Source organism: Verticillium dahliae, genomic scaffold (assembly GCF_000150675.1).
Source record: "Verticillium dahliae VdLs.17 supercont1.14 genomic scaffold, whole genome shotgun sequence".
NCBI lineage: Eukaryota > Fungi > Ascomycota > Sordariomycetes > Glomerellales > Plectosphaerellaceae > Verticillium > Verticillium dahliae.
In genome coordinates, this window is record NW_009276945.1 from 914,668 (window position 1) to 933,282 (window position 18,615).

The 18,615-nt window shown below is 58.2% G+C and overlaps 6 protein-coding genes across 6 annotated transcripts; 4 read left to right on the top strand and 2 right to left on the bottom strand.

Annotated features, from left to right (window-relative positions):
- Positions 1-141: 141 nt before the first annotated feature.
- VDAG_06882 (uncharacterized protein) lies at positions 142-2,370 on the bottom strand (the record flags this gene model as incomplete). Its single annotated transcript, XM_009659586.1, has 3 exons — positions 142-312; positions 366-2,086; positions 2,163-2,370. 3 exons carry the CDS (start codon positions 2,368-2,370, stop codon positions 142-144), a joined length of 2,100 nt encoding a protein of 699 aa, XP_009657881.1.
- Positions 2,371-5,359: 2,989 nt separating this feature from the next.
- VDAG_06883 (GTP-binding protein ypt5) lies at positions 5,360-6,373 on the top strand (the record flags this gene model as incomplete). The annotated part of the gene is made up of 4 exons (XM_009659587.1): positions 5,360-5,441; positions 5,493-5,602; positions 5,666-5,857; positions 5,933-6,373. The coding sequence occupies 4 exons, from the start codon at positions 5,360-5,362 to the stop codon at positions 6,278-6,280; spliced, it is 732 nt and encodes a 243-aa protein (XP_009657882.1). The 3' UTR covers positions 6,281-6,373.
- Positions 6,374-7,309: 936 nt separating this feature from the next.
- On the top strand, positions 7,310-9,582 carry VDAG_06884 (DUF339 domain-containing protein; the record flags this gene model as incomplete). Its single annotated transcript, XM_009659588.1, has 2 exons — positions 7,310-9,286; positions 9,362-9,582. The coding sequence occupies 2 exons, from the start codon at positions 7,310-7,312 to the stop codon at positions 9,404-9,406; spliced, it is 2,022 nt and encodes a 673-aa protein (XP_009657883.1). The 3' UTR covers positions 9,407-9,582.
- Positions 9,583-10,411: 829 nt separating this feature from the next.
- On the top strand, positions 10,412-14,534 carry VDAG_06885 (uncharacterized protein; the record flags this gene model as incomplete). The annotated part of the gene is made up of 4 exons (XM_009659589.1): positions 10,412-11,843; positions 11,921-12,389; positions 12,659-14,128; positions 14,287-14,534. The coding sequence occupies 4 exons, from the start codon at positions 10,412-10,414 to the stop codon at positions 14,456-14,458; spliced, it is 3,543 nt and encodes a 1,180-aa protein (XP_009657884.1). The 3' UTR covers positions 14,459-14,534.
- A 216-nt stretch (positions 14,535-14,750) lies between these two features.
- On the top strand, positions 14,751-16,504 carry VDAG_06886 (folylpolyglutamate synthase; the record flags this gene model as incomplete). The annotated part of the gene is made up of 1 exon (XM_009659590.1): positions 14,751-16,504. The coding sequence occupies exon 1, from the start codon at positions 15,005-15,007 to the stop codon at positions 16,502-16,504; it is 1,500 nt and encodes a 499-aa protein (XP_009657885.1). The 5' UTR covers positions 14,751-15,004.
- Positions 16,505-16,555: 51 nt separating this feature from the next.
- VDAG_06887 (folylpolyglutamate synthase) lies at positions 16,556-18,161 on the bottom strand (the record flags this gene model as incomplete). The annotated part of the gene is made up of 3 exons (XM_009659591.1): positions 16,556-16,806; positions 16,861-18,049; positions 18,135-18,161. The coding sequence occupies 3 exons, from the start codon at positions 18,159-18,161 to the stop codon at positions 16,556-16,558; spliced, it is 1,467 nt and encodes a 488-aa protein (XP_009657886.1).
- Positions 18,162-18,615: the final 454 nt, after the last annotated feature.

Below are 18,615 nucleotides of genomic sequence, written 5' to 3' on the forward strand. Positions count from 1 at the left end.
ACGTGACAAAAAAAAAATTGTATTACGCTCGCTATCTACTTGTGCGGCGATGAGAAGAAAGGCGGTGGGTGGCACATATGTGTGTGCAACGTCATACCAGCAACGAAAGATCTAGGGAAAAAAATGAACAAGGAAACCCCTCTACTCGATCCTCTTCTTGCCCTCCTCGGCATTGAGATACCGCGCCGTGCTGAGGCCGCGCTCGTGTTTCGCGACAAGGGTACCGATCATGGAGTCCTTGCGCGCCTTGTTCATGTGTTCGTTGTAGCCCTCGTTGGCCCAGGGCCTAGGGTTGAGCTTGGGCCAGTTGACCTGCACATGTTAGCCCGAGGCCACGAGATTTCGAGTTCAGTGAGATGACTTACGTAGAGCATGCCGTGGCTGATGATGAAGCTAGCGGCCCAGGCGGACACGACGAGCCAGAAGAGGATGAAGAAACGGATGGCGAGGGTGGACTCGGTGCGAGTAAAGAGGCCGACAAAGACGAGGAACACGCTGAAGGCGAGGAGGTAAGGGACCGACTGGATGAGGATGGGCCGGCGGTCGGCAAAGATGAGGCCAGAACCGCCCAGGTCAGCCCCGGGGCTGTAGACGCCGAGGAACAGGTCGAACGAGTCCTGGCGGGGCCCGTCGAGGAAGTTGTTCTTGAAGTAACGGGTGACACCAATGCGGCCGTCCTGGAGCGCACCAAGCTTGGTACGCTTGCCCGTACGGGTGACGTCCGTCTTCATGGCGCCAGTGCCGGAGTAGGAGCATGAAACAACGTCTGCATTGTCGGCCCACATATTGCGGAAGAGGTCTTCGAAGGCGGGATCCTCGTCACGGAATGAAGAGCCGCGGGCCATGAGGCCAAGATCCTCAAGGATACGGTCCAGAGTATGACGAGCAAACATAGACTGGACGACGTTGGTGCGATCGAGACAGTCCATGCAGTTGGTGCGCATGACGGACGTCTGGAAAGAGCGGCCCTCAAGACCGCCGTCGTTATTGCCAGGCATGTCGACAGCACGGAAATAGCCCTGGCTCGCGAGAGCCTCGCTAAGCCTCTCGACAAGCGCGTAGGCTCGGTGCATCTTCATGCCTTTCGTCTCGTGGTGATAGTCGAAGTAGATGTAGTGCAAGCGGTCAAACTCGGACCTTTGCTTCTCGGGCTGAATGGTGGTGAACTTTTCATCGGTGATCCGGTCACCCTCGGTCTTCTCCCTCGGCGAAGAGACGAGAAGCTCAACGACCTTCTCATACGCGCCCTTGATATTACGCTCACGACCAGTCTGGTTGACCAGGTTGATGAGGTAGTTGTCACCATAGATCTTGATCTGCTCGTCAAAGTGAAGCTGTGCGGCGTGTAAGGCTGTTTCGATGCCGCGAACCTGAATCTTCGGGGTGTACTTGAGGCTGTTGATCTCGGCCCAGTAAGCCGGCACACTACCACGGGTCTGGACGTAGGACATGATCTGCATCTCCTTGCCTTCGGCGCCAAACTGGCCACTCTGCATGTCGGCACTGCCGGCAAAGCCGCCCATGCCGTTGTTCGTGTCGTTGACGATAACGACCTGTTCTGTTTCGTTGTAGTTGGCAGCATGGCCTTGCTCGTCGAGACCTCTCGTGAAGTACCGAGTGCCGCCGCGGTGTCTGGAGCGACGCGAAATAAGGACGATTGTCAGGGGAGAGTTCTTGAACTTGGTCGGGCGGATTTCCAGCACGCCGAAGATGACGGGGAGAATGAAGGGGTCTGCGCCATGTTGGGGACCAGGCTGGCCTCTCGCGCCTGTTGTTCGGAAATCGATGAGGGGCGACTGGAGGTGCTTGTTGAAGAAGAAACGGTCATCGGCGCGCAGCCACAGGGGAAGGGAAGTGTCGGCCAAGGACTGTCGTTGAAAGGAGTTGGTCAGGTCGATGGAGTACGAAAAGTACATGGGCCCGCTCTTGATAAAAGTCTCGAGAAGGCCAATAAAGACATCTTCGTCAGGATCGCGAATCTGGCGCTCGCGCATGGGCAGAATCTCGGTGGAGATGACCTTGTAGACCATGTGGCCCTTCAGGCGGCCCATGGGTTGGGCCTTTGTGATAATGATGACATACTTGTCTGGAGGGAAATGTGAGGTTAGCTGGCAGACTTGCGAAAGCGGATACGAGTGTCCTGAAAAGGAGATGGAGCTTACCGAGTCTGAGCTGCACAATGCCCAGGATGCCGGCAATGCTGGAGACACGGGAGGCTCGCTTGGTGAGACCGCCATCACCAAGGCGCAGGTCGCCTGTGGGGCGGTCGATGATCAGGGCCGGGGCATCGGGAGAAGAGGGCGAGGTGAAGATGTAGGAGTCGCTGGCGAACTTGACGTTGATGTCGCGGTAGGGGAGTGTAGGCGCCATGGCCGTGGGAGGGTAACTGAAAAGGGCCTGGGGGGCAAAGCAGACGAAAGTAGTCAGAGTCCTTGGAAAGAAATCAAGCAACCAAAATCTGGAAAGCGGCGAAGAGAAGTGTGCGAGGTGTAGCCGTGGCTGTCGCAACGCGGGGCTGATGGAAAAAGCAGTGGACAGCTCAGATCGTGGCAGTGGTGGGTGGTGTTGAGGCCCCAATTGGCAAGCTGCTGTCGTCACTTCCCAAACGTGCCCTCGTCATGTCACTGGCAGGAGCTTGGCGGGCTCGCCCCTTCTGCCTTCTGAGCTTCTGATGCGCACGAGCCAGTTGCTCTAGGGACGGGGAAGTGGGATGGGGGCGCAAGGGGCGGTCCTGTGGGACTGAGACTTTATACCTTTCAGGGCCCTCAGTTCCTTCCTCACATGCCTGGTAAGCCTGGGAGGTACCAGTGGAAGAATAAAGTGACAGCCTGGAGCGGGCAGTCACATGGATTACATAAGACACCTATTGGTCCGGCGCTGAACAGGAGGGACCTTGTGACGACGACCCTCGCCGCCACCTGCGCTCTCTGACGCTGCTGGAGTGGATGCTTTTGGTTCTAGGATTTACATGTACCACCACACATGGCGTCCGACTAATTCGGTTAGCGTTCTCGCCGCTCTTGCTGAGGCTCGACTCAGTCCAAGCTCAGCCATGCACTCGCCACGCCTCAGTCGAAGTCATTAGAAGAGAGTTTATTGCACGTTGTGCACAAAAGACAAAGACTGTAACGGTAGTTCCGTTTTGACGCGACTCAAACTACGATGCTTGATTGACAGTCGCGCTGCCTGACTGACCGCTAGATATGAACCCCTAGCCTGGGGGACCGCTTGATTGCCCCAGCTTCATATTACCGGAAAGCAGAGATACGTCCAAGCCGACATGCCTCTGCAGTCCGATCCGATAGCTGGATTCCACCTGTGCAGGTTTGCAAGCGTGACTTGGCGCGCCAGCCTTTGATACCGCCAGTCAAAGTAGAACATTCACCTATTACCTCCTCCATGAATCTCTTTGTACAGGTCCTTGGTCGTCGAATTCATTCCAAGTCTGGTATAGGAACTTCGGGTATCTGCCCTGGTTCCCTCAGCCAACGTTCAACAAGGTCGTCGCCCCGCCCGCCTCGATCTTGCATCAATTCTAGTGCCATGCTATTGACAGCTTCAGCGTGCGTTTCTCATTTCGCTCCCAGGCGTCAACTCGGAATTCATCCGGCCATACTTAGTCCTTCTTTTGAGTGCGAGCAACAAGCGCGCCCCGTACGTCCTGTTGATCCAAATCCGACTCGGTTAGAGGAGGGCAGTTAGAGGTAGGTACTACGAGCAGGGTACTGACATATTCAGTTGCAGCAATTCGCTCTTCCCCGTGTAGAAGTATATGCTCCAAGCCCCATAGATCCCGATTGTATCGTTTCAAGATGAAAGGTGCATGAAAGGCCGGCCAATTACGGTATTGGTACTGAACATCAGGCCTCTCATCTTGAAAGTCCGCGGGAATGGTCTAGGACGAATATTCGCATATGTCCCAGAATGTGCGAATGTCATCTTTGGCAGACGATGCGTTAGGTTAACCTTTCTTCCGGATGGATTCCATAGGATTGGTAGATTTATTCATAAGAAACTGACATGTTTGGTGTCAAGGATCCAGGCCAGCCCATCTGACTGATAAGGGCACAGCAGGGCTACGTCTTAGGAGGGTGTTTCGACCAGTCTGATCCGAACTGTCATCTCCAAAGGAAGAATGCGCTTGGCGAGAGTCCATGAGGGGGCTGTCATGCATGTGTAGATAGTTGGCGATAACGGCTTCTAGAAAGAATATAACTCTCTCCTTTGGCCCGGCGCTGCGGCTGGGTATGGCAGTCGCTCGTCGAGAGAAATAACGCGCTTGCTCATGTGCAGATCATCCCGCAAAGCGTTGTTTGTCAATGTCGACACGTCTGCCAGTGTCTCTAGGGGGGAACACGACGTCGCCCTCATCAAGGTAGCAGATTTTCAGAAAGAGGCAGTAGACCTGATGCCATAGAAAGACAAATTCGTCTTCATCATAAGCCAAGGGAGATGTGGCAGGTGGTGGGGAAGTGATGAGAGGAGCTCCTGAAGGATACTCTCTTCCTTCGGGGCAAAGCCAGAATCCGTGTGGCGCTACGGGGTCATCAGGGAGAAAAACGTCCCGTGCCGAGGAAGTTGAGGGATCCATGAACGAGTTGCAGACCCTGCCTAAGCTTACCTTGGTCGCAAAGCAAGTGATTTTGACAGGAGACAAGCAAAATGCGTTTTCTGTCGTTGTCTGCAAGCTGTTCGCTATATGGCTCATCGCATTTCCAGCTGCAAGACACGGTCTAGTCCGGAGTCGTCTATCACAGAGTGTACAGACATTCATCATCACGAGTGTACTCGGTATCAGGGTTGGTCAGCCTACCTTAAGTCCAATTTCCTGAAAAGTCGAGACCAAAAGCGGCGCACTGCCGTTTTGACATTGTCTTCTTCCAGTAGACCTTTGTGCATCTGTAGCTGGCTTACCTTATGCTAGCGAAGCCACCATCGCGCTCAGGGCTCCGGCTAAAAGCAGCGAGGCTGAGGTTCTGCTGGGCGTGGGCCTGACGTGTGCAAGGTCCATTTCAGCCAGTCACCGTCGAGGAACACCTCGCCATCTCCCAAGTTTCCCTCCATCCCAGAGCCCAGTCCCCAAAGTCCGAAGTCCCCCATAGGCAGTGTTTCCTGAAGCGGGCTCATCCATCACCCGACCCTCCGATTCCATCACCATCAACACAACGACTACCTGCCACCTCTTGCGCTCCGTCAACGACTCCTCGCCCCTACCATCCCCCCCCGCGACACAAACGGATACTCCCGCCTCCTATCTGCAACCTATCGTGCGTGTCCATCGCCGTCGACCTGATCAGCCGACACTTCCAATTCCCAACCCTCCGCCACTTTCTTTCCTCGACCCTATCCACCAGATACCATGGCTTCCCGTGGCGGTCCAGGCGCTCCCGCCGCGCGGGGCTCCAACACTCGCTTTGCGCAGTTCAAGCTTGTTCTCCTGGGTTAGTCACCGCTTGCTCATTTTGGAAATCCGTACATGATCGCTGACACAGTTCGTAGGAGAATCCGCCGTTGGAAAGGTAGCCCGCCCCAGCCTCGGCGGAGATGCATTGTACATGTCGCTGACCTGCCACAGAGCTCCATCGTCTTGCGATTCGTCAAGGTGAGCACTCCCCTCAAGCGCTGGAGGGATGTACGACGACCAAGCCGCTGACTCGACGTCCAGGACCAATTCGACTCGTATCGGGAATCGACCATCGGCGCTGCTTTCCTGACGCAAACCATTTCGCTCGACGAGAACACAACAGTCAAGTTTGAGATCTGGGATACCGCCGGCCAGGAACGCTACAAGTCGCTCGCCCCCATGTACTACCGCAACGCCAACTGTGCCGTCGTCGTCTACGACATTACCCAATCCGTATGTTTCCCCCCCCCCCCCCCCACCCACATGCCAACTGGCGCGGATGCGAAAGGCCGGCTAACAGGCAGTCAGTCGTCCCTCGACAAGGCAAAGGCCTGGGTCAAGGAGCTGCAGCGTCAAGCGAACGAGAACATCATCATCGCGCTGGCCGGCAACAAGCTGGATTTGGTCACGGAGCAGCCCGACAAGCGCGCCGTCTCCACGGCGGATGCCGAGGCCTACGCCAAGGAAGCCGGTCTGCTCTTCTTTGAGACATCGGCCAAGACGGCCGAGAATGTCCGCGAGCTCTTCACGGCCATCGCGAAGAAGCTGCCGCTGGATCAGGTCGGCCCTAGGCACGCGCGGCCAGGCCAGCGACAGGGCGTCAGCCTGACCCCCGAAAACCCGAACAACACCATGGGCGGAGGCTGCAGCTGCTAAGCAACGTGCTGTCATTTTCGACTGAGGTGGTGACAGGCGACTGCTGTTTGCAGAAGTCCTCCTTGACACGTGCGTGAGGGGCGGTCACGACAGAGAAAGGAGACGTTGGTTCTCTCTCTCTCTTCCTACCTACACATCACAACGACAGCTTGCTTCTCTTGGCGGGCAAGCCAAGCGAAGCGCCTTTCGGACACCAAACAGGAACACAGCGCAGCCTCGGACGGGGTTGTGTGGAGGGTGGGGGGAAACATGATGGCGTTTTTTCTTTTTTCTTTTTTTTTGCCCCGACATTTTAATACCGACACTGCATTTTGATCTGTGACTTAGCTTACATTCGCGTCTTTCACGAGGGCCGCCATGGGCTGTCAGTAGCAAGCCATAGCGGCCCGGGCTTGCTATAGGAACGGAGGGGCACACAGAGACACAATTCTTCCGGGGGCGAGCACACGCGGTGGGGCCATCGAGGGCCTCCCCGGGGAGAGGTGACAGCGGCGCATCCTTAGCATTTGGGGATGTACAGTATGCGATAGAGGAAGCTACTCTTAGGCGTAAGACAGATCTTTGACATGGGTTGGTGTGCTGTTGTGCTGGTGATGGATGTCGCATAGCGTGGAAGTACTGTGAGAGAACCATTGTGCTGGTCAATTGAGTGCTGGTGATTCCTGTTTGTTTCGATGTACATGTACCACAAGCCACGCAGCAGTGAGGTCATCCCGGTTCCTACCGTCCGGCAGCAGCAGGAAGCGCGAGCACTGGCCCGGTCACAGGCCACAGGCCACAGGCCACAGGCCACAGGCCACAGGCCACAGGCCACAGGCCACAGGCCAGTGGACAGCCGCCAGCGGACAGCCGGCGGCGGCCCAGCACCAGGACCCCAAGCTTGATTAGCCGAACTTCATCCTGAGCTTTTTTGTGCCTGGGGCCTGTCGTCAACCTCGCGTGGACCATCACATCACCTCTTTCTGACCACCCCCATCACCCATCACCCTCTACCCTCTACTCCGCCCTTACCGGCCACCACACGCCCCCATGTTGCGAACATCGATTCGGTCAGCAAGGGCAATTGGCCGCGCCCCTACTGCGTCCGCAGTCGGCCGCCAATGGCACGTCGCCGCCGTTCGTGCCAGCTCCAGGCACTTTGCCGACAGCAGGAAGCCCGATCCTGTCTCCCAGCCCGTCAAGCTGCCGACCATTGAGACGAACACAGCCAAGGAGAGCAAGCCTCCCAGACTCGTCGATCCCGAGCCTACTATTCCCGCCGACAACATTCCCCTGACGCCGCCTCCTCCTCCGCCTGCGACCAAGCCTCTTCCCGACACGGTGACGTCGGCAACCTCCACGACGACGCCGCCGCCTCCTCCTCCGCCTCGGGCCGCGCCTCCGAAGAAGGGCTTCTTCCGCCGTCTGAGGAACCTTGTGCTGACCCTCGCCGTCCTCGGTGCTCTCGGCTTTGGGGGTGGTGTCATGTACTCGAGGATCAATGATAACTTCCACGACTTCTTCACCGAATATGTTCCCTTTGGCGAGCAAGCCGTCCTCTACCTCGAGGAGATGGACTTCCGCAGGCGCTTCCCCAACATCTCCGACAGGATCAGCAGGACCCGTGATACCGGCGCCCAGGTGACCATTCCTGCCCAGAGCGGCGCCTCGTGGAGGGTCGCCGACAACGGCCAGCCCACTGGCCGCCAGTCGAGCGCTGTTGAGAAGTCCTCGGACAAGGTCGCCGCCGCGAAGAAGGCCGCGCCTCCTTCGGCTCCCGCCCCGACCCCCGAGCCCAAGCCCGCCCCTGTCGCGAGAAGCCTGTCGCTGCCGTCGAGGCCCCTGTCGAGGTCAAGGCCGCCCCCGTCGCTTCCAAGCCCGCCAAGGGCCCAGTTGACCGACGAGTTCCGCGCCCCCGAGGTCAACGAGCCCTCGAGGCTGCCGCCCATTGCGCCCATTGACCCCCTCAAGGTCAACGACGCCATGGAGCCCCTGGTCCAGGACCTCGTCCACATGCTGAACGACATCATCACCGTCGTCAACGCCGACAAGGCGCAGGGCCGCTACGGTGCCACCATTGACAAGGCCAAGAGCGAGCTCAACAAGGTCGGCGGCAAGGTCAAGGACGTCCGCGGCGAGGTCGAGAAGAAGGCTGCCGAGGAGATCCGCCAGAGGATCAACGACTTTGACGCCGCCGCCGATGCCCTCGTCAAGCGCGTCGAGGCCGCCATGGCTGCCCAGGAGGCCAACTGGCGAGGCGAGTTTGAGGAGGAGATGAAGCGCGTCAAGGACAGCTACGACGAGCGCGTCAAGGTCCTCCTCGAGCGCGAGAAGCAGCTCGGCCACCAGCGCCTCGAGAACAGCCTCCTCGAGCAGGCCCTGGCCCTGAAGAAGGAGTTCACGGGCGAGGTCCGCAAGCGCGTCGAGGACGAGCGCGACGGCCGCCTCGGCAAGCTCAACGACCTGTCGGCCGCCGTCGCCGACCTCGAGCAGCTGACGGTCGGATGGAACGACGTCGTCGACACGAACCAGCGCACGCAGCAGCTGCACGTCGCCGTCGAGGCCGTGCGCGCCAGCCTCGAGAGCGGCAGCGCCCACCCGCGCCCCTTTGTCCGCGAGCTCGTCGCCCTCAAGGAGATTGCCGCCGACGACGCCGTCGTCAACGCCGCCATCGCCTCCATCAACCCCTCGGCCTACCAGCGCGGCCTGTCGACGTCGGCCCAGCTCGTCGACCGCTTCCGCACCGTCGCCGGCGAGGTCCGCAAGGCCTCGCTGCTGCCCGACGACGCCGGCGTCGCCAGCCACGCCTCGAGCTGGGCCCTCAGCAAGGTCATGTTCAAGAAGCAGGGGCTCGCCGCCGGCGATGACGTCGAGAGCATCCTCACCCGCACCCAGACCTACCTCGAGGAGGGCGACCTCGACGCCGCCGCCCGCGAGATGAACGGCCTGCAGGGCTGGGCCAAGACGCTGAGCAAGGACTGGCTCGGCGAGGTGCGCAAGGTGCTCGAGGTCCAGCAGGCGCTCGACGTGAGTTTTCCTTTTCTATCTCTCTCATCTACTTCGGCCATCACGAATGGGAACAAATGCTAACAATCACAACAGGTCATCTCGACCGAGGCGCGGCTGCAGAGCCTGAGGGTCGAGTAGAAAAAATAAAGGGAGCAGTGGAGACGAGGAGGAAAGCACTCAAGTTTCTTATGTTTGGCTGTACATTCGATCCGGCGAGGGCTGGATGCGGCTTTCTAGATGGGCTTTGAAGGGAAGGGCCTGTGTAAGACATAGCAATAGACTCGATGAACACGGGCTGTTTGGACTGTTTGGTGACTGGCTTATTCCTGGGAGTCTGATGCATATTGGAGCGCCCTGCCGACGTTTTCTGGTGACTTCTTGTGATGCTGCTCTGTTGGTGAGTCTGTCCTTGTGAGAGCGACGGTATACTGATGTCGAGCAGGAAGCCGCACCAGAGCCTGGTAGGAAGCTGCACCGCAACCTGAGTAGACTCGGATTTACCTGACATGCTCAGTCCTGCAGGACGGCCTAGCCTTGTGCCATGATGCCTGTCCTGCTGGCATGTGTATGCCTGATGCATTTGCCTGCATGGCATGCTCAGTCCGCAAGACGCAGTCCGCAAGACGGTCCAGCCTTTCGCCATGACGCCTGTCCTGCTGGCGTGTGTATGCCTGATGCATTTGCCTGCATGACATGCTTGGCAGAACGGTAACGTTGGCGAGCTACGATACGACGGTTAGCGATGGAGGTGTCAGACGACGCAGCATGGCCTCGGTCTCGGTGCATGTGGCACCTTGCTGTCGAGGACAACCAACGTAGCATTGCCCTTTCATCGACGTACATCGATCCAATCCAGCCCTCTCTGCCCGCCTCGTGTCTGCACGCCGACATATCGGAAGGATGGCGATGCCCGTCTGCCAGAGCCTTGTGCGACCCTCCCGCCTTCGACACGCATGTCAGGCTGCGTATCTGCTTTCTCCTCTTGGCCCCTCCTCTTCTCCTCTTGTTCGTTTTCTGTTGTCCTTGTTCTCTCATTCTTCTCCTCTTTCTGGTGAGAACCACTTGGCAGTTCACAGTGGACTTATTTCTACGTACCACCAACTCACCATTCAGTGGCTTTTCTTCAAACGACTTCATGACAACATGCCTCGCTCCAAGGTGTCCTTACGGAAGTGGAAGAGCGATAAGTCGAACGACTCGCACCGTTTGGCGTTGCCGTCAGAAGCGGGACCGTCGATGGCAGCCAACGTTCCAGACCTGGGGACGACCCTCCGTCCGCCTGAATCACCTGAAAGGAGCCGTAGTCGGTCGAGGAGCCCGTTTTCGTCGCTCCGCAGCGCATTTCGATTTCGCAAGGATAAGGGGCCCGCCGGCATACAGACGACGGATCCTCAGGATGTTTCGACATCTGGAGCTGCTACTCTTTCTCAGTCCAAGGCGGACGCTCAACGTGCTGAGAATAGTGGCCAGGCCCCTGTAGCCTCCGTCCAGCCTACCGAGATGTCGTCGGCAGATGCGTCAGGAGGAGGGCCTGCAGCCTGCACGCTGCCGACACCCTCAGGCGAGACGACTGAGGAGCTGCGGTCTGATGATGCAGCCACTCGTTCTGAGACAAAGACAACTGTCGGGGATATCATGCCCGCTAATGTTGCGCAAGATCCGCCAAGCATCTGGGGCGAAGTGTACGAAAGCCTTGACCCTGAAGTCCAGCAATGGATCGGGAACATATCCGACACAGGCGACGAAAAACAGGCATCGGAGATTGCAGAGCTGGTGCGCCAAAAGGAAGACATGTACAAGGGCGCTTCGCCAAGATTGAAGATCAAGGACAGAGAATTCATATGGAGAGACTACGCCAACCGGGTCGTGACCTGGGTTACCACTATTGGTAACATCTCGGTCAGCTTCGCACCCGCCCCTGCGGGCCCGGTCTGGTCCGCCCTCAAGGTGCTGCTCAATGCACACGTCTCTGGGTGTGAAGAGATGACCGCACTTCTTGGCCTGGCTGCTAAATTCCTCGACATCGTCCGGCGAGGGCACGTGTACCGCATATGCTTTGGCCTCGACCAACAGCTGGAAAAGGACGAAGTCAAGATGGGTCTTCGGAAGACGATTGTCGAAACTTACACACATTCTCTCAAATTACTCTTCATCTCGTATAAACGCTTGGGAGAAGGGGGTTGCATGCAGCTCCTGCGAGCCCTTGTTGATCCTCACGAAATTGAAAACACCCTCTCTGAATTGGAGAAGCTAGAGGTCAAGCTCGACAGGGATGTTCAAGCTTGTGGTATTCAGTTGAGCTCCGCTGCGAACCTGCAACAGCAGAGTCTACTCGGCTCGTTGAAACAGCCGTTGCGACGCATCGACGAAGACGTGCGCAAGTGCCTCAGAGAGATCGAGGTTTCTCAACAGCAAAAGCTGCTCAACAGCATCAGCAACATACGAGTACATGAGCATCATGCAGCAAAGAAAGATAACAGAACCAAAGGGACATGCGAATGGCTCGTAGAGCACGAAACGTTTCTGGCGTGGGAGAATTCAAGTTGGTCATCAACGCTCTGGCTCAAAGGCGAGAGTAAGTTGCGCCCCAAATTACATTCGAACCCAGTCTTACTCCAAATGGCATATGGCTGATACTTCCCTTCCCTTCAGTCGGTGTGGGCAAGTCATTCCTTACTTCCAACGTTATTGATCGCTACCTTTCGGTAGCTCCGATTAGGGCGGACTCTGAGCACGCCTCCTCTTGTACTGATGAAGGTTTTGCCTTCTTCTACTGTGATCGATCGATCCCTGAACGCCAAAATTCAACCGACATCCTGCGGAGTCTGGTTGCACAGCTCGCGGGGCCTTCGACGAACAAACCTTCTATCCATCCGCAGATAGACAAGCTATGCGGGCACCCAGACGCAAGCCGCCCAGCACTAGGCATCGCCTCATGCAAGGAGATCTTAATAGATCTGATCAACACTTACCCTCGGTCCACTCTAATATTGGATGCCTTTGACGAATGCGACTGGAAGTCAAGGTCGAACTTGAAAATTGCATTCCGCCACCTTGTAACTTCTGCTGATAAGCCGGTGAAAATCTTTGTCTCCAGTCGTCCAGTAAAAGGATTTCCAAGGTATGTCAATCCTGGCGACCTCATTCAAATCAGCACGAAAGACAATAAAAACGACATAGCCAGGTACATCGACGAGCAGATGGAAACATGTCTGGCCACTCACGACGTTGTGTGGTCTCCGCAACTTTGCAGCAAGGTCAGGGAAACACTTCTCGACAAGAGTGGTGGCATGTGCGTATCTCCACCCTGCTGTTGACTTTATTTTCGCGAGAACGACATTCGTTCAAGGCGAAGATGTTTTGAATGTGTGCTGATGAGCTCGGTCACAGGTTCAAGTGGGCTCAGCTGCAGTGGGAGCAACTGCTTCGGTCAAACCATGAGGCGGACGTATTAGGACGACTTGACACTCTGCCGAACGATCTTTCTGCTGCATATAGCGAGATTTATGCCGCCCTCAGCGACTTCGACCAGAAGATTCTGCGCCGAGCTGTTGTTTGGACGAAATGGTTCAATGATCTTCGGAGACCCTCAGGAGACATGGGCAAGTTTGTACCTCATGCAGTGCGCCTACATCTTGTCACCACGAAAAGCGCCAGCGGGGAGGTATTGCGGCTGGGAATAGACCCGGATCCCGTCTCTGTCCAGAGTCTGGAAGCAATCTGTCGCCACTTCCTAGTTCGTAGTGCGTCCATCTGGTACGATTACGGCTACCCCCATGTGTCAGTCCTTGAATTTTTGGAATGCCATCATGCCGACTGGTTCGACCGAGTTGATGAACATATTGGGGAACTCATAATGTTGGCCCTCCAAGAGAGCTTGACGCATTGCCAGCTGCCGACCGACCAGTCAATGAGTGATTGGATTCAGAGCGGGCCTCCTGATGCACACGACATCATGGATGCCCGACATATGATCCAGGACATAGCACGGGATAATTGGCTTTACAATGCGATTCGGGCCCATAGGGGAGAACCCCGAACCCCAACCCGACAATACACAGAGGCTTTGACTCGATTCCTGGGAGGGGCACATCCCCAGGCCGTTATTCCTCGGCACATCGACATCCTCAGGCAGCTGGAGCAACTCAACTACTTTTCTACAGATGACTTATCTCAAGCGACACCAATAGCTTTGGCTTGTGTTGCTGGTTCTGTTGCCTTTCTGAACGAATGGACTCGCAAAGGCGGCACGGCCCGCGATGAACCAGGGCTGCTTGCAAGAGGGGCCCGAGGGGGCTCGATTGCAGTATGCTCTCGTCTTATTGCTTTGGGTTGCAACCCCAATGAATGTCTAATTGATGTCTCTGAGGATTGGGGTTCGACACCCCTTGCGACTGGTACTCAGTATGGAAATGTGGAAGTCGTCAAGTTTCTGCTGAAACACGGCGCCGACCCGAACGCACCCAGAGCGGACGATAAACTTCCACCCTTGGCAATTGCCTCTTCAAATTGCGCCGAGCTCGTGCCCATACTACTCGATGCGGGCGCAAGCACGGAGTATCTTTTGAATGGGCGGCCACACTCGATATTGAAATATGTGGTGAATGTTTCGTGGCTCAGCCCGACAACAGCTATGAGCATGCTTGAGAGGCTACTTGCAGCCGGAGCGGACGTGAACTCTGATCAAGATACATTTGGAAGCGTGCTTGCATACGTTGCCAGTTATGGATCGCTGGATCTCTTGAAGCTCCTTATCGAACTCGGTGCTGATGTGAACCGGCCTTTGCGGACTGGTTGGTACGGCAGCGTGCTAGCTGCAGCTCTTTTGGGGATCGACTGCAATATTCGAATTATTAAATGGTTGATTGAAGAAGCGAAGGCAGATTTCAGCCTGCTAAAAGCAAGCCCGCCCCAGCAGCCGGTCTGGGCACCTTGGTTCGAGTATTGCCTGCTCAGGTATGGAGATTCTCCCGTCGTTTCGGAGCTTTTTGCTGCAGATTCAAAGCTGACCTTGATAGTTTGTCTGGTGAACACATGGACGAATGGAAGCAAACCATAGGCACCTCCATGTTTGGAAAAATAGCCGATGCACGATGTGTTCCTCTTCAGATAATGCGGGATTTGGGATATCCAGCATTGCTGGTTGACGAGGTGGAACGGCTCAGATTAGCCTACGTAGAGGATAATTAGAATGCTAGGATGGGTACATCGAAGACCATAGATCCGATGCATGCAAAGAAAAAAGTGAAACAAAACAGGTGCACGCACCAGACTTTTGTTTGCTTTGATAGCGAGTTGGATTTCTACTATTCGACGTCTGCTGAAGCCGCCATGCGGGTCCCACGCTGTTCATGAATTGCACAGACCTCACGGTGATTGCACATATGCCTCCCTCACACATTGGGGATTCATTGAACGTCTCGCTCAGCTTTCAACCCACCAAACACCAGAGCCACTCCCGCCCATACTTCCATGACCAGAAGAAACGCTTGGTGCCTGCCAACCCATGACTTTTGCTTCCGACGAAGGAAGCTCCTTAAAGCGAAGCTCCATCCTCAGTCAACTCTCACGATATACCTCACTCGTCCGTCACTCCACCTCGAGACTCGGTTTCAAGCAACCCGCACAGCTGGTGCTTCACCCATTACAACTTGGGCCCCGTCACCTTCTCAACTGGGGTTCCCATCCAAGAACCCTCTGCATCTCAGCCGCGCCCACCACAGAACCACCAGCACCATGGCGACCGCACGACCCCGCGACTACGCCTCGGCCCTCGCGCACCTCAACCTCCTCATCCCCAACCGCTCCATCACCGCCCGCCTCGCCGCCCAGGCCCCCTCCGGCCCCGACCCGAACCTCCTCGCCATCCCCGAGATGCTCGACTCCCTCGCCCGCACAGGCCTGACGCCCGCCTCCCTGCGCCCCCTCCGCGTCGTGCACGTCGCCGGCACCAAGGGCAAGGGCTCCGTCAGCGCCTTCCTGACAGCCGCCCTGACAGCCGACGCGGCGCGCGGCGGCGCCGCCGGCCGCGTCGGCACCTACACGTCGCCGCACCTCGTCACGCCGCGCGAGCGCATCGCCGTCGCCGGCGCGCCCCTGTCCGAGGCCGCCTTTGCGCGCCACTTCTTCGACGTCTGGGACCGCTTCACGGCGAGCGCGCGCGCCCGCGGCGAGCCCGACGCCGACGGCCCCACCTCGAAGCCCTTCTACTTCCGCTTCCTCACCGTCATGGCCCTGCACGTCTTCCTCGGCGAGGGCTGCCGCAGCGTCGTGCTCGAGGTCGGCATCGGCGGCGCCTACGACGCCACCAACGTCGTGCCCGCCGAGAGCGTCACGGCGGCCGTCGTCACGAGGCTCGGCGTCGATCACGTGGGCATGCTCGGCGGCACGAGGGAGGCGATTGCGTGGCACAAGGCCGGCATCATGAAGAAGGGGCGCCCGGCCTTCACGCGCCTCGTCGAGGAGCGGCCCTCGGTCATGGCCGTCCTGCGGGCGAGGGCGGCGGCGCTGGAGTGCAGCGAGCTCGTCGAGGTGAGGGACGCCGACGTCGAGGCCTGGGGCGGCGTCGAGAGCGGCCTGCGGGGCGCCTTTCAGAGGTATAACCAGGCGCTGGCGGCGCTGGCGGCCGAGGAGCACCTCTGCGCCCTCGAGGGTCGCACGTCGGCGAGGAGCCTGTCGGGAGTGAGGCCGAGCGTGCTCGAGGCTCTCAAGGGTGCCTCTCTGAGAGGCCGCCACGAGAAGCTGAGCGATGCGGAGCGGGGCATCACCTGGCTCCTCGACGGTGCGCACACGACTGACAGTCTGGAGGAGACGGCCAAGTGGCTCGCCGCTGAGAGGCAGAAGCAGCCCAAGGCGGGCATCGTGCTGCTGTTCAACCAGCAGGAGCGTGAAGCAAGCGAGCTGCTGCTTCACTTCCTGGCGACTTTGCACAAAGAGATGGGCGATGCTGTCGACAAACCATTCAAGGCTGCCGTCTTTTCGCGAAACGACGCAAAGAGCGACGAGGGAGCTCCCGATGCTGACATGACCGTGCAAGAAAGCTGCCGCGAGGCCTTTGCGTCAGTATATCCAAGTGTACCAACACATATCACGCAGGACCTCACATCGGCCATTGAGCACATTAGTGGGTTCAGCGCACCAGGCGACGAGACGGAGCAACAGGCGGTGTTGGTGACGGGCAGCATGCACCTCGTCGGGGGTGTCATTGGGCTGCTGGAGCCGGAAGGTCTAAAATAAATCCACCACATCCAAGAGAAGATTCACATCACATAAACCGGAGGGGGAAAATCACAGGGCTTCAGCACCCTCGAGAATACCGAGGGCGCCGCCCACAAGATGCAAACTCCCTGTGACCAACGCCTGCACAGGCTCCTCTTTGGAGTCTCGCCCGAGGTTCTCTACAAAGTTCAGGGCCTCCTCGATCGTGGGGATCACGGATATCTTCGCGGCTGGATCGAGGGCCTGCCACTTTTCGGCAAAGCTCCGCTGCACAGTCAGAGCTTCAATGGCCTTGGGATCGTACTGGTTGTTGACAAAGTCTGGAGCGAGTTAGCAAATGGAGCCAGCGGATGAAGAAGAATGACATGACCAACCCTTCTTGTACCCCGTCGAGTAGGTGACATTGGTACAAAAGACAACATGGTCAAACGAGGTGCCATCGGCTCGCTTGATAGTGTTGTGAATGCCATCCAAAAAGTCGATCGCCTCGGTGCGACCCTGCTGGTTGAAAACAAGCGCCCTCTTTCCTGGCTTCTCCTTCGTCTCGCCGGCGAACCACTGCGCCGCCATCTTGAGACTGTCCGTCGTGTGCGCGCCGTCGAGGTGCCAAGTGACACCTTCGGCAGGCTTGACCTCGCAGCGGCCCCGCCACTCGACCTGCTCGAGGCCGTCCACGAAAGCCTGCGGCAGGGAGTCCTCCTGTCGCCTGAACGACGGGTCAATCTTGGTGAGCGCCGCCTCGGCCAGCGCCACGGCCAGACTGGCATTTCGCTTCTGGAACAGGGCATCCGGGCGGATCTTGACACCCTTCAGCCGCGGGTCGACGCCGACGTCGGTCAGGTTCACTCCCTTTTCCACGGCCCGCTCCCGCAGCACCGCCGCCGCGCCCTCGACCTGCTCGACGGTGAAGGCCGGGGCGCCCGTCTTCATGATGCCGCCCTTGTGCCACGCAATCTTCTCGACCGTGTCGCCCAGGGCAAAGACGTGGTCAATGCCGAGCGTCGAGATGCCGGCGGCCACAGGCAGCTGGACGATATTGGTCGCATCGAATTCGCCCCCGATGCCCGTCTCGAGCACGGCGCAGTCGACGCCCTCCTCCATGAAGGCATGCAGCGCCAGCAGCGTCATGTACCGCGCATACACGGGCTTCGCGCCCGCAGGCAGCTTGTCGATCTGCTCGCGCGAGCTCTCGAGCCTGTCCCAGACGTCGAAGAAGTAGCGCGCAAAGAGCGCCTCGGCAATGGGCTTCCCGTTGACGCGGATGCGCTCGCGCACGGCGACGAGGTGCGGCGAGATGAGGAGGCCCGTCTTTCGGGGCAGGCCGGTGGCGGCGCGGTGGCGGGCGAGGATCGAGTCGGTGAAGGCGCAGGCGGTGCCCTTGCCTTTGGTGCCGGCGACGTGGATGACGTTGAGACGGTTCAGGGCGGCGGGGGAATAGCCGAGGCGGGCTATGTAGGTGCGCATCTCGAGGATGGCAGCCTCATCGGGACGGATGCCGGCCTTGCGGCGGGCTTCGACGATTTCGAAGGGGGTCTGGAGGGAATTGAGGGCGTCGATGGCGTCCTGGTTGCTGTCAGCACGTAGAGCTCGAGGTTCGTGGACAGAGGAGCCATGTGAGGTGGCGGGTGGACGGCGGGGAGGCACACACATTGTAGGTTCTGGTGGTGGTAGCCATTGCGCGTATCAAGGTGAGCCTTGGTGTGAGGGTACGGGTGAGGATCCGCGGGACTCCAAGACACACATGATGCATCAAGGCAACGGCGGCTGATGCAGGTGCTGGTGTGAGTCCAGAGGCAGGTGCCGGTGGAAATGCAGGCAAGTGCAGGCAAGTGCAGGGCAAGTGCAGGCAAGTGCAGGCAAGTGCAGGCAAGTGCAGGCAAGTGGAGGAAAGTCGCGGGGAAGTCACGATTCGCGTCGCGCCCGAAGTCGGATCAGCTACCTTCCTACCCTTGGTGCCCCTCTTCAATGGGGTACCTGCCAAAAGACAATGCAGGGCAGGTGGCGGGGTCCTGGTGACTGCCGGGCGGGTGCGACCGGCTGGCCCTTCCAGTGCACCCCTCCTGCCCCTTTGGGCCACCATGCTGCACCACCTGCCCGCTCTCTTATCTCTCGTCACCACAGGTCCGAGA